This window comes from Lepidothrix coronata, unplaced genomic scaffold (assembly GCF_001604755.1).
Source record: "Lepidothrix coronata isolate B3197 unplaced genomic scaffold, Lepidothrix_coronata-1.0 Scaffold122, whole genome shotgun sequence".
Classification (NCBI taxonomy): Eukaryota; Metazoa; Chordata; class Aves; order Passeriformes; family Pipridae; genus Lepidothrix; species Lepidothrix coronata.
In genome coordinates this window covers 1,826,060-1,839,119 of record NW_016690302.1, presented here as the reverse complement: position 1 = coordinate 1,839,119, position 13,060 = coordinate 1,826,060, and the positions used below count along the sequence as shown (strand labels likewise).

Below are 13,060 nucleotides of genomic sequence, written 5' to 3'. Positions count from 1 at the left end.
TAACAAGGGTTTTTGATCCGAGCTCCCTCCCCACCCAGACGGCCCCGGGAGGAGCCACCGCACACAAAATTCCTGATTTCCCTCAAGTGCTGTTGGGATCAAAGCGAAATGTGAGACACACACACAGAGGGGAAAGATATCTCGGGGTCAGTCAGCTGTTGAGCTGCAGAGCAGCGTGGTTGATGGTGTCAGGGCAGAGCAAGGAGGGGACAGTCGGGATGCTCCGGTACCTGCCCAGCCATTCCAGCCCTCCTCGTGCAGCACCAGCACTGCAGGAACAAACACTGCAAGACTGTGGCTTTCTGGGCTAATTGTTTCCCTGGGAAGCCTCATGCAGATGTCCCAAAGAACAAGAGGAAATCCACTCCCACTGTCCCCTTTCCATACTTTCCCCCCCACAGAGGTGGGGACCAGAGCAAACATCCTGCTCCGCCCGGTCCCAACCTGTGTCCCGGACTCCTGAGCAAGCCCCAGAGCTGCTCCTCTGCCCTTCAACACCGAAGACTCCCCCTCCAGACCCCCCTCAAGTGCTGGAGCCAGTCTGCAGAGCTCAGCTGGAGTCTTGAATTTCAACTCCAGCTGGTCAGAGCGTTTTTACCACAATTAAGTATAATCAAATCACGGTGTTTTCGCTCTGACCTGAGCTGTTCCACAGAGATGCCCTGGTTTGAACTCCCCTGGTTTGAACTCCCCTCTTAGACAGGCAAGACTTGGATGTCTAGGTTTTTTCCAAGCTGGAGCAACAGGAGATGAAGATACTCAAAACATTCGTGTTTTTCCACTCAGCTGCTGCCATTCCTCCAATTCTTTCTGCAAAAGCACTCAAAGGTTTGTTTTTTAAACTCAGAGTGCAGCAAAGAGCAGCATCCTGGGCAGCTTTGCTTTGAACCCTCCTGTGAGGAGCTGATGGGAAACAAGTCCTGGAGCTAAATTCTCAGACTGGGAGCTCAGAAATGGTTCCCAGGGTGGCAGGAGCAGGTTCTCAGGCCTGGGTTTTTTTTGCAGGGCTTCCCAGAAGCCAGGTGGGCAGGTGGAGTGGGTGAGCTGAAAGGGACTTCCCCAGACCTCAGGAGAGGCCTGACCTTCGACAGGGCTCGAGGGAAAACAAAGTTTTGGAGGTAAATTTGGTCCGTGCTCTCTACAAAAATCCTGCCAGTGCTCAGCAGACAGGATATACAAGAACCAAGACGTGGGAAGAGCAGCAAGTCCGTGGGACACGACAAAAAAAGTGGGTTTATCAAAGCAAGTGAAGCAGCTGCCAGATGCCAAAATCAGAATCACATCCACCCTGAGCAACACTTTTGACCCACCTGAGAGCTCAGTAACTCAAGGTCACCTCGTTTTCCTCAACAACACCCCCTGGACAGGTCTCCACCAGTCTGGAGAAATCAGATCCACCACGCAGGGAGAGGCTATCCTTTGTTTTCCAGCCCTCTCCAGCCCCCAAAACCACACACAGCAGCCAGGCTGAGCCCACCTGCCACGCCAACAGCACCCTGGTGAGCCGTGGGGAAGAGGAGGGTTGCTTCATTAAAGGAATAAGCTCTGCAGCAAAGGATCTCAAAGAGGGGAGTCCCAGGAAGAATCAATCTGCTGCCTGGCACCAGGAAGGGTTCACAGAGCAGGGGATAAAGATAAGCCACCTATATTTTTATGGACCTGCAATTTAAGCACAGAGGAAAGAGTTGGGACATGCCCAGCTTTTGGCACCTCCAGCCCCCTCGCACAACAGCTTGGGAGCAGCACCAAAAATCCTTCTGGTGGGGCTGCACTTGAGGGAATGATCAGAGACACGTCCACCTGCCCCAGCTCTACGGCAAACTCAGGGTACTGGGACGAAAACTTGATCCCTCTTCATCTCCCAGTGGCCTTAAGGGACATCAGAGAACGGAATCACAGCATGGTTTGGGTTGGAAGGGACCTCAAGGACCATCCAGTCCCACCCCTTCCCATGGGCAGGGACACCTTCCACTGTCCCAGGTTGCTCCAACCTGGCCTTGGACACTCCCAGGGATGGGGCAGCCACAGCTTCTCTGGGCAGCCTGTGCCAGGGCCACCCCACCCTCACAGGGAAGAGTTTCTTCCATGTTTCTTCCATGTATTGAACCTCAGTTTCTCCTCTTTCAGTTTGAACCCACCACTCCTTGTCCTGTCACTGCAATTCCTGATGCAGAGCCCCTCTCCAGCTTCTTGTAGGCCCCCCCTTCAGCTCCTGGGAGGCTGCTCTGAGGTCTCCCCACAACCTCTTCTCCTTCATCCTTCACCACAAACAGGAACCTCCCCAGCTCACATGCAGAAAGAGCCTCCTCAAAACCACAGCAGGAGAGAGAAACCTCCCAAATATTTGCTCAGGTTTAACTGAAACAACCACAGACACTCATCTTTCTCCTGCCTCCCTCCCCACTAGGTGCATGGAAGGAGCAGGGCTGACACCTTCCAAGTTCATTATAAAATATTATATATATATATATATTTTAGAAAGCCTCCAGTGCTCTTCCTGCTTACAAACCCCACTCTGGGAGCCCCTCTGCTGATCCAGCTCCCTCCCAAGCCCCAGAGTTGGGTCATTTACCCCTGTCAGCGTTCACAGCTGGAAAAAGGGGTTATGGCCTCTCTGCTGCACATCCAAGGGGAGGAGGGAGCCAAACCCGCCTGTTTATTTGTTGTCTGTGCAGAATTCCTGCATTCCTTCCCATGTTTGCTCATCTGCTCTCAGGACATACTCAGAGCCCAGCAAAGGGCTTTGGGGGCACCACATTCTCCCCCCCTGGGCTTGGAGCTCTTGCTGGAACCAGGACAAGCATAAAGAGGGGAAGAGGGAAGGCAGGCAGTGGGTTATTACAGAATATTTTCAAGGTGGTTGAGGAAAAAGGGAGAAAAAAAGATCAATTCTCCCCAGATCTGCTTTTCACAGAGGCACAACTCCACACCTGGATGTCTAAGACTGGTTCTAACTTATTTTTACCTTGGAGAAGCACGATTTACCTCCAAGCAGAATTTGTCTGGCTTCTCAGATCCCTTCAGGAGTTCATCCACAAGGCTCCAAGCAAGCAAGGAAGCTCCAAGACACAGGAAGTGGCTGTGATGAAGAATAGGCCTTCACCACAGCATTAACCCGTTAACTTATTAGCTCTAAACCCACGGGGAGAATCTAACTCAGGTGGGAGCAGCCTAAATTCCCTGGGAAGTGCCTGCCATCCTGTCAGGACAGGACCTGCCGTGGGGATGCTCCAACCACAACGCAGAGAGGACTGGAAACGCATCAGATCTGGAGTAAAATGAGCGTAAAATGACTTTGCTTGGGAGCCACTGGTTGTGTGACAGCGAGGTCACTGCCAGGCACTGTCCCCATGACAAGAGTCCACAGACCAGAGCACCAGGAACTGGGATTAGCTCAGCTGGTCACAGCATGGTGCTGATAACACCAAAGCTGTGGGTTTGATCCCTGTAAGGGCCATCCACTCAAGAGCTGGACTCGATGGTCCTTGTGGATCCCTTCCCACTCAGAATATTCTGGGATTGTGTCCTTCATTTCACAGCTTCATCACATTCCACCTCTACCTGTCCAACATGCAGATGGGAGGAACGAATCAGACTTACTGGAACCTGGAACTTTCTGTGACTCTGCCCTGGACACAGGTAGAACAGCAGGGTTGATCCTCATCAACCAGCACCAACGAGGTCACAGAATCCCAGAACCCCCAAGGATTATCAAGACCAACCCTTAACTCTGCACAGGTCCAATTCCCAAGAGTGTCCAAGAGGCATCATCCAAAGAGATGACAGATCTTGAGCTCTGGCACCCTTGGGGCCGTGCCCACTGCCCTGGGGAGCCTGTTCAGCGCCCGACCACCCTCTGGGGGAAGAACCTTTTCCTGAGATCCAACCTAAACCTTTCCCTGGCACAACTTTGGGGTTCTGCCACAGAGCAGAGCTCAGTCCCTGCCCCTCCTCTTCCCCTCATGAGCAAGTTTTAGCCTGCAAAGAGGTGTCCCCTCAGCCTCTTCTCCGGCCTGAGCACACCGAGCACCCTCAGCCGCATCCATGAATCCCTCCCAGCCCAACAGCTCCAGGATCACCCCCGGGACATCCCAGGCCCCTCAGCCTCACCTTCCACGCAGTGCTCCACCTCCTCCAGGTTGCGCAGGGTGATCCTCATGAGGCTGGAGTTGAGCATGAGCTCGTTGCGGTGGGCGGGCCACAGGTACTGCGGGGCCGGGTTGACGAAGAAGATGCGCGTGTCCCCCGTGGACACCTGGTTGTCGCAGATCAGCGGGTCCCCGAAGCCGCCGATGACCACCTTGTTCCCCCCGTCCAGCAGGATCTCGTGGGTGACGATGTCCTTGCCCTTCAGGTAGCGCCAGACTCTCACCTTGGGGGGAGAAGGAGAAAGGAGAAGCTCGTGAGGGCGTCTCGCGGGCGGCGCTCTCCAACCCGGCTCGATTTTTCACGGCGCTGCCGCGGGACGGGCTTTCCAGCAGGGATCATTTCATCAGCTCTGAAAGCACGGAATGTGTGGGCAACGGGGAGCGAAAGCCCTCTGCTGCAGGTCTCCCTGGCTCCCGAGGCAATCTCAGTATGGAGGGAGAAGAAAGCACTTCTGATTGGGAAAAATAAAAAGGCTTTGAAAGGAACGTTAAGTGGCTGGAAGTGCCAGCTGGGGAAGGGCTGCGGAGCTGAAGAGAGCGCTGTCCATCCACGGGGGAGGCTCTGAAGTGCAGCACAGGAGCCTCAGACTGGGGCAGGAGGAGGCAGGTGGGTTGGGTGGAGGGAAAGAAGGGAGTCTGGTGGCTCTGACAGGCCGCTGGTACCTTGGGAACACAAAGGCAGAGCGGATAATGTTGCACACAGAAATGTCAAAGTTAACTCACGTTCCTCTAAATTACTAAATAAAACCATGGCAAGCTGGATTTGGTAAAATGCACAGAGGGTTTGGCAGGAGGAGCCCATCTCCCTGTACTCATCCAAACTTCAGGCATAAAAATAAGTCCTGGCCACAAGAGTTAGCAGCCACTAACTGCCAGTGGTTCCAGGGCAGTGCCCCTGCGCTCCAGTGCCAGCTCATCCCTCTCTCTGCAGCAAACTGCCCAAAAGAAACACCCACCCAGGAGGGAAGCAGCAGCTCTCAAATGAACCTTGGTGCACACAGGACACCAGAGGCACGTCCCCATCCGCTCCTGCTGGGTCAGAAATCCCCCTGCTGCGATTCCATCGTGGGGAAACACGGCCCAGAGCAGAGCCAGCAGGAACAGCTCATCCGAGGTCTGTGCTCAGAGCAAGGGTGGCTGCTGGGAGCAGGGGCACTGCTGTGACCACAGGCATCCCAGGGCTGGCAGGCTCAGAGCTGCTCCATCACACCCTGCCATCATCTCCCCCCAGCCCCAAGGGCAGTTCAGCACCCCGTGCCAAGCCCAGAGCAGCCAGGGAGGTGGTGGCTCAGAGATAAGGGGGCTCTCTGCTTTAAGAGCCCGATTCCAGAGAGGCAGAGGGTGGATGCTCACAGGCAGCTGGGCAGACAGGTCTCTCCCACCCTCTGGGGTCACTGGGGGTGGCAGGGAGGCAGATTGTTCACACCACAGCTTCTGTGCTTGACACTGGGGTTGGGAATGGGGGGAGAATTGTTACAGCCGAGGAGGAAAGCACAGAGCAGACTTTATCCCACTTGAGAACGAACCATTTCTACAGTTCTCTGCAACTGCAGCTCAGTGGCCTCTGCCCTGCACGGCCCTTCAAGTGCATTGTGCTCCCCTGCAGGCTTCTGTGAGATCCTTCAGACAGAGAGACTCTTCCTCTGCCAAACACCTCCATCCCATCACTCGGTGACTGCAGAAGACACACACGAAGATGTGACACTGCAGAGTTCAAACAGGAGGGTGAAAGCCTGCTGGGGGGTAGAGGGAATGCAAGTCTCCTGACCTCTCATCAATCCTGTCCATTTTTGAAGCCCTAACTCCAGAATTTCAGGGGAGTGAGCTCGGCACTCAGTCCTGATCCAGAGGCTTCAAGGTCCACAGTGATCTTGAGCCAAAGTCCTGCTCACTGTCCCTGCCACAGTTAGGAGCAGGCAGCTACAGGGAGACATTCCCTGGAGGAACAGGGCCATTCCCACTGCCACAGGAGCAGGCAGGCTGGGGTCAGACCCTCCTGCTCAGCGCCAGACTCACCTGTCAAGCAGGAAAAGGGAACAGATTTAGTGTTGCCTGTACTCTGCAAGTACAAATGAAGGTTAAGAACAAAGTTTAAGAATGTATTTCATTCTCAAATCCTCCTATTTCTCACACCTCCTCCTCGAGGTGTGACATTTGTCCTCCTTGGAGGAGAAGCCTGGATTTATGGGCCTCAGCTCCCATCCAGCCCAGCAAGTCCTGCGATGCAAACAGCAATATATTATCCAAACTGCAGCTCCATTTACCGGGGTGAGCCCTGTTCTCCTGCATGCCTGAGCTCAAAAACCACCCCGGGTATTAAACAGGGCTGTGACAGCTCCTCTCTGGAAGCTGCACATGCCTTAGCTGCTCCCAGGCGTGGAGAGGTTTGCTGCAGACAGGTTACCCACGTGTTCTCACACTCATCCGTCTGCCAGCCCGAGGGGAGTCAGCACCCCGTGGGTGCCGAGCCATTCCACAGCACCAAAGCTCAGGGAATAACTCACACTCCAGGATATGTGAGCCCTGCCCAGCCCAAATCCAAGCTGCTGGGCAGGGGGAAGGAGAGGGACAGGGAGAGCAGTGCCTTCAAAGCCACGGGGGGTTGGAATGAGATGGTCTTTAAGGTCTACAACTTCCTCAGGAGGGGCAGGTCTGATCTCTGCTCTGACCAGTGACAGGATCCAAGGGAATGGCTGGAGCTGTGGCAGGGCAGGGTTAGGTTGGGTATCAGGGAAAGGTTTAGGTTGAGTATCAGGGAAAGGTTCTTCCCCCAGAGGGTGGTTGGCACTGAACAGGCTCCCCAGGGTTTGGGCACAGCCCCAAGGCTGCCAGAGCTCCAGGAGGGTTTGGACAACGCTCTGAAGGACAGGGTAGGATTGTTGGGGTGTCTGTGCAGGGCCAGGGGTTGGACTGGATGATCCTTGTGGGTCCAACTCAGGATATTTTGTGATTCTATGACTCTAAGATCCCTTCCAACCCAAACCACTTCACAGTTCTCTGAAGAAACCTGCACAGCCCTGCCAGCACCAGCTCCGCTCTTGAGAGAGGTGGCACCCCACCAGCACTCAGATGGCGAGGGGAGCTGGGACAGGCAGCTTCCCTCCCCTCTGATCCGACAGGGATCCCACCATCCACACTGACATCTGCTCCACCACACGGGGCAGCCCCTTCAAAGAGCCTTTTTGGGGCCACCCGCAGCCGTGGCACCCCGGCTGAGCAGGGTGCTGAGGAGCACCAGCCTGTGCCAGCACCAGCCTCCTGCCTCCCCAGCAGGGACCAGCTGTTCCTCCAGCGTTTCCCAGCAGCTCGGCTCCCCGCGGTTGTGCTTCTCTCCCCGCAGTCAAGTCAAGACACCTTCCTGCAGCCCCACCTCCTCCTCCTCCTCCTCCTCCTCCTCGGCGCCCGCAGGGCAGGCGCTCTGAGAGGTGCACGAGCAACCAGGGTGAAAAACCGGCAATACAAAGGAGACAAAAGGGAGGAAAGGGAAAAAAAAAAAATAATAATAATAAAAAAAAATACAAAATACACCAGGCAGGCAGAAAGCACAGCCCGAGGCTGGTGCTGCAAAAGGTGGATGTGGGGCATTTTCACAGCTAGGGCTGAGGGGGGGGAGAAAGGCTCAAGCCCACCCCACTGCTCTGCAGCAGATGGTAATTTGAGTTAATTGGCACGGCTGTTCCAGTCAGACACTTCAGAGCCAGGCCACAGCACTCACCAGCAACATCAGAGTCCAGCAGCTTTCTCCCCACCCTTCTCCTCTATAATGAATGAATGGGAAGGCACCAAAGACCAAGCAATTACCTGTAGGGCATCCCATTCATCATCACACACAATTAAGACTTTGTCACCGGTGACTCACCGGCTACACCAAGGACTGGGGAAGGAAAGGAAGAGAAAGAGAGAGAGAAAACTGGGCTGTAACCTATTCCCAAGAAGTCCCTTCCCTATAGCAGGCTCACTCACCCACTCCTTTGCCAGGGAGCGCATAAAACACTGGATTAAGACTGTTTTACAAGACTCCTGGCAGCTACAGGGAGGCAGAGTAAGAGCAGTGATAACTTTATCCAAGCAGAGCCCTGCAAGGGTGTATTTTAAGTGGGGCAAAAAAGCCCCCAGAAAGTAAAAGGATTTTTCCAGAATGCCATGGGGGGGGTCCGTGCCACAGGGAAAAGGGGAGCACCTGTGCAGTGCTACCAAATTCCTGCCAGGAATACGCCTCGAGAAATGGTTTTGTAAAGCAAGATGAGAAGTTAGAGCAGTCTCCTCTTGCAGATGTCTGGATGGACAGCAGGAGGAAGGGTCATCATTAGATTTTTGGCAGTTCTGGGAGATGAAGGCCAGCATCAGCTTCACTCTGCCCAACCCTTCCCTCCCTGACCACATCCCACCCCTCTCCCCCTTTTTGTCACTCTCAGCTGCCCTTTCCCCAGGAGCTCCCAAACCCACCTCCCCCAGCAACTTCCACATCCCCCCCAGCCTGGAGAACAGCCGCAGTTACCCCCCAAAATAGGGGCTCCATTGTTTGGAACAGGATCCACATCCTTTTCGACACTTCCTATGGCACACACAGAACCTGGGCTTGTCCTATAAATAGGAGCTGCCTTCATAAATAGCAGGTCAGCCCAGAATAAGGCACATCAGAGGGCTCAGAGCAGGAAGGACAAGGCCAACACAGAGGATGAGCAGCAGCACCAAGAGCTCGGGAAGCAGAGTGCCTGTTCCCTTGTCAAACCCCTCGGAGCAGCAGCACATCAGCCACTTCCAGGGCGTTCTGTCAGCCTGTTCTTCCCTTTTTCATCTCCTCTCCCAGCACATGAATGGCTGATAGCTATTTATGGGTGTTTATCTAACATTAACTTCACATTTCTCCCGAGTTGTAATGTGCTTATCTTCATCTATCAAAGGCTTCAGCTGGGAGGGTTTGGAGTTTAACTGGGAAGAACAATACCCCAGTGCAGCACTCGCAGATATCCACATGCCTGCTCCCTCCCAGACCACCCAGCACCAGTAACACTCACTATTTTGGGTGTGGGCCCCAGGGAACTCCCACCACACACTTGGCCCTTGCCTCTCCTCTGCAGATAAAGAAGAACCTGACAGGAGATAACTGCGGGATCTGGAGGTAACCCCAGGGAATGACAGTGAGGAATTACACCTGAATTTCCTCACCAGCCTCTGTTCCTGGGCTTATCCCAGTCCCACAGGGCAGCAGGGTCCGTGTGAGGGCAGAGCTCAGGTTTAGTGCCCAAACTGCCCTGTTGGAATTAAAGTGCTTGGTGTCAAAAAAACCAAAAAAAAACAAAACAAAACAAAACAACCAACCCAAATCAAACTCCAGGCATGCCTAACCTGGCATCAGCAGAATCCAGAGCAATTCCAACAGTCTGGGAGATCTTGGAGTGAAACAAGCCAACAGCTGCTGCAGAGCTACTCATTTACAAGTCATTATAGTTTAGGGGAGATTTATCTGCTTTCAGGTCCTTAAGACACCCCAAGTCTGATTTCAAAGCTTTTTTTTTTTCCTGCAAACACACTATGAAATGCCATTAAAAATGCCACAGAGCAGGCTGATGTGCAGGTAAAGGGCCTGAGAACCACTGCCCTATGAAGGGTGCTAAATGTCACAGCCTGACCAGGGATGGGATGGGCACTTCCATCTAAGGCAGGAGAGAAGGTTTTCCTCCTTTCACTTTCTCTTACAGGACTCCAGGACTGAAAGGGGATCTTGGGAGCACGTTCTGGCCTTCAGGTGCTGTTATAACACTAGGAATGGGCAGGAGCAAAATCCCACCATTAACTCTGGAGTGAGTAGCACAAGCATTGCTGGGGTGGCTCAGGGAAAGGCAAGAGATTCCCTTGCCGAGATAAGGAATGCCAACTGCGTTTCACAAAAAGCCACCGCAGGCAGCCCAGGTTCCCTCCCTGGCTGCTCCAGCTCGGGCTGGATGGATTGCACCTTCCAAAGGCAGAGAGAGCTGCTGAGCCAGCAGGTTTTCCCATCGCGGCGTTTCCTGGCCCAGGGTCTCGCTCTGATGCGGCGAGATGGTTTTACACCAGCCAGAGACACCTCGCTGCGTGTCTGCGGTGCGAGCGAAGAGCCTCGTTTTTCAGACGGGCATTTCTGCCTCATCACCGGCCTCCCTGGACCACCTCCCTCGTGGCACCCCTGCCCCAGCCTCAGGTGGCCACATCCACCCACCATCTGTGCCCGGCGCTGCCGCAGGACACCGGCTGCGAGCAGCAGCTCATTAATTTTCCACGTAGCACCCAGGATGTGCCAGACACTCCGCAAACATACGGTCCCTGCTCGAGCCTGGAGGGTCTGTGATCTAATTTGCGAGGTACAGATTGTTCCGCGCGGGGCAGAGCGGGCGGGAGGCACCGGGCACCAGCTGGGCAGGCAGAGGCTGCTCGGCTGCTTCCCTGGGCTCAGAGAGATGCTCCGGAACACGGGGCAACACCGCGGCGTGAAGTTCGCCCTCCCCTGCCCCGGCAGAGCTCTCCCACCAACGCACCGCTGAGCATCACCCCAGGCCCTGCTTAGCGCCAAACCACAGGCAGGAACCGCAGGATTTATTTTTTTTTAAGGATGGGCAGAAAAGGGGATGGGGGGGGGGGAGAAGAGGAAAAGGCAGCGTAGCAGCATGTCCTTGCAAGTGAGATTCCTGCCCCGGGAAGGGTTAAGCCATCCAGCACGTTTTCTGTCAAGCAGGCGGATGGTATTTCAGGTTGCTCAGTACTTCACCGTCTCTCAGCTTAGGGGGGAGGAAAAAAAAAAAACCCATAGCCAGAGGCCAGATTCGTAGTTAAACAATAGCTCGAGCTGGAGGAACTCAAGATGCTGCTAAAGTAAACAGGGAGCCCTGGGGTAGAGGCAGCGAGCGGCTCCGAGCACCTTCCCGGCAGCCCGAACCCTGCCAGAGAGAAAGTTGGGAACCGGCTCCCGCATCACGGCACGGAGGGAAATGCCCATAAAAAGCAACCTTGAGAGATTCCCCCTCGACACAGCTGCGGGAGCGACTCCGCAGTCTAAAAATACCTAATTACACCCCAAAGCCCCGGCGCACACAATCAGAACCACATGCGCCCTAAACCCGGCCGGCGCCCGCCGGGAGAGGGGGGAGGGGGTGAAAGTTCCCCCCGGCACCCCCTTACCTTGCAGGAGTAGGTGTGGTGGACCGGGTCCACGTTCATGATCTCCTCCACCGTGCCCGTCAGCACCACGTTGGCCTCCTCCTCCCTCCGCTCCAGCTCCCGCTCGGGGCAGGTCGCCAGTCCCAGTCCTAATCCCAGTCCCAGCAGCGCCAGCAGCGCCCGGGCACCGTCCGCCCGCTGTGCCCCCATGGCCCCGGTCCGGTCCCGCTGCCGGCCCGGTCCCGGTCCCCCGACGGCGCGGGCAGACAAAGCGGCCCCGCTCGCAGGCGCAGGGAGAAGGGCTACTTTTGTTCGAGGAGGTGAAAAGGAGGAAAGAAAGAGAGGAGGGAGGGAGGCAGCGAGGGGAGGGGAGAGCAGGGGAGGGGAGAAGGAGGAAAATCCCAGGAGGAGGAGGAGGAGATATCTCTCCGTGAAGCCGCGGCCGGCGAGCAGCGCTCGGTCCTCTCTGCCTTGCCCCTGTAAGAAAGCCCGCAGATTTGCATGCAATCTGAATTGCTGATAAGGAAGGGAGCGGGGGCAGGGGGGGAGAGGAGAGAGGGAGGGAGAGAGAGAGAGAGAAAGGGAGGAAGGCAGCGCGTCCGCCCGCCCTGCTGCCAGCTCTTATTGCGGAGCTGCCGCGAACGCCACCCCCAGGAAAAGGGAGCTCGCCTCGGGTTAATGGATAATCAGCGCCGCAACGTGAGGAGACTTTTAAAGGTGTAGGGACCGCAGCCGGCCCCGCTGCCCCCCCAGTATGAGCGACAGCTGGAGCCCAGCCCCGTCCCGGGGTCCCCTCCCCCGCGGGGGTCGGACCCCGGCGTTTCCACCCCCCTGTTTCGCCCCTGGGGGCTGCCACCAGGGATGCTCCCGGTTTTCCCGTGGGGAAACTGAGGCAGGGTTGGTCCTGCTCCGGAGAGATGCGACGAGTGCTCCATGCCGGGGCAGACCGAGCCACCCGCGCCTGGGCCATCACCCGCTCCCCGGGGTTCCCAGGGGGAGATGGTGCTCGGGGAGAGGGGCTCGGGGGGCACCCCGACCACAGAGCCACCCACCCTCCCGTGGAATGATGGAATCGCGGGATCACGGAGTGGTTTGGGTTGGAAGGGACCTTAAAGATCACCCAGTCCCACCCCCTGCCGCGGGCAGGGACACCTTCCACTAGCCCGGGTTGCTCCAAGCCCCGTCCAGCCTGGCCTTGAACACTTCCAGGGAATGGGGGGTGTCTGCCCCTGGAGCACCGTGACCTCCCGCCCCGGCTTTTCCTCGGGGAACTGGACGGCAATTTTTCCAGATGTCACGTGCAATTACTGCAGATATAAAATGAAAAGTTAAGTGGCACCAGGGGAGGGATATTGTTTCTCCCCTCCATAAATTAGCCGGCCCCCAGAGGCGATTTACAAGGCTGTTTTACTTGATGGCCCTAAACAAGTCCCGTTTGTGACCCAGGGTGAATTCCCAATCTCAGGGTGAAGTTTAACCACTGCCAGTGCCACCCTGCCAGGAGAGGGATGACACATGATGTGCCCCCTGTGTCCTTCCCCGATGAACGTGTTTCAACACACAGCAGCATCCTGCCCTCAGCAGCTCTGCATCCCCATCCTGCTCATGCCCTAAATTCTGAGCAGCCTGTTTGTGCTGTTTGCTCCTGCATCTGTGGATGTGCCAATCCTTTTTGTCTCCCCTGGAACAGAAACAGAATTTAGCTACGAGATAGGAATAAATGAATCTGAGTGCTCAAAACGCTGTCCAAGCCTACCTTCTACCCTGAAGAGGATGAA

At 55.7% G+C, this 13,060-nt stretch overlaps 1 protein-coding gene across 1 annotated transcript in view; it reads right to left on the bottom strand.

Annotated features, from left to right (window-relative positions):
- AGRN (agrin) overlaps window positions 1–11,880 on the bottom strand; it is a 114,635-nt gene extending 102,755 nt beyond the window's left edge. Inside the window, exons 1-2 of the mRNA XM_017825689.1 lie at window positions 11,304–11,880; window positions 4,111–4,372 (exon numbers count right to left, since the gene is read on the bottom strand). Of these exons, the coding sequence (XP_017681178.1) occupies window positions 4,111–4,372; window positions 11,304–11,492 (451 nt within the window). The 5' untranslated portion in view covers window positions 11,493–11,880. The remainder of the gene's footprint in view (window positions 1–4,110; window positions 4,373–11,303) is intronic.
- Between the last annotated feature and the right edge of the window lie 1,180 nt (window positions 11,881–13,060).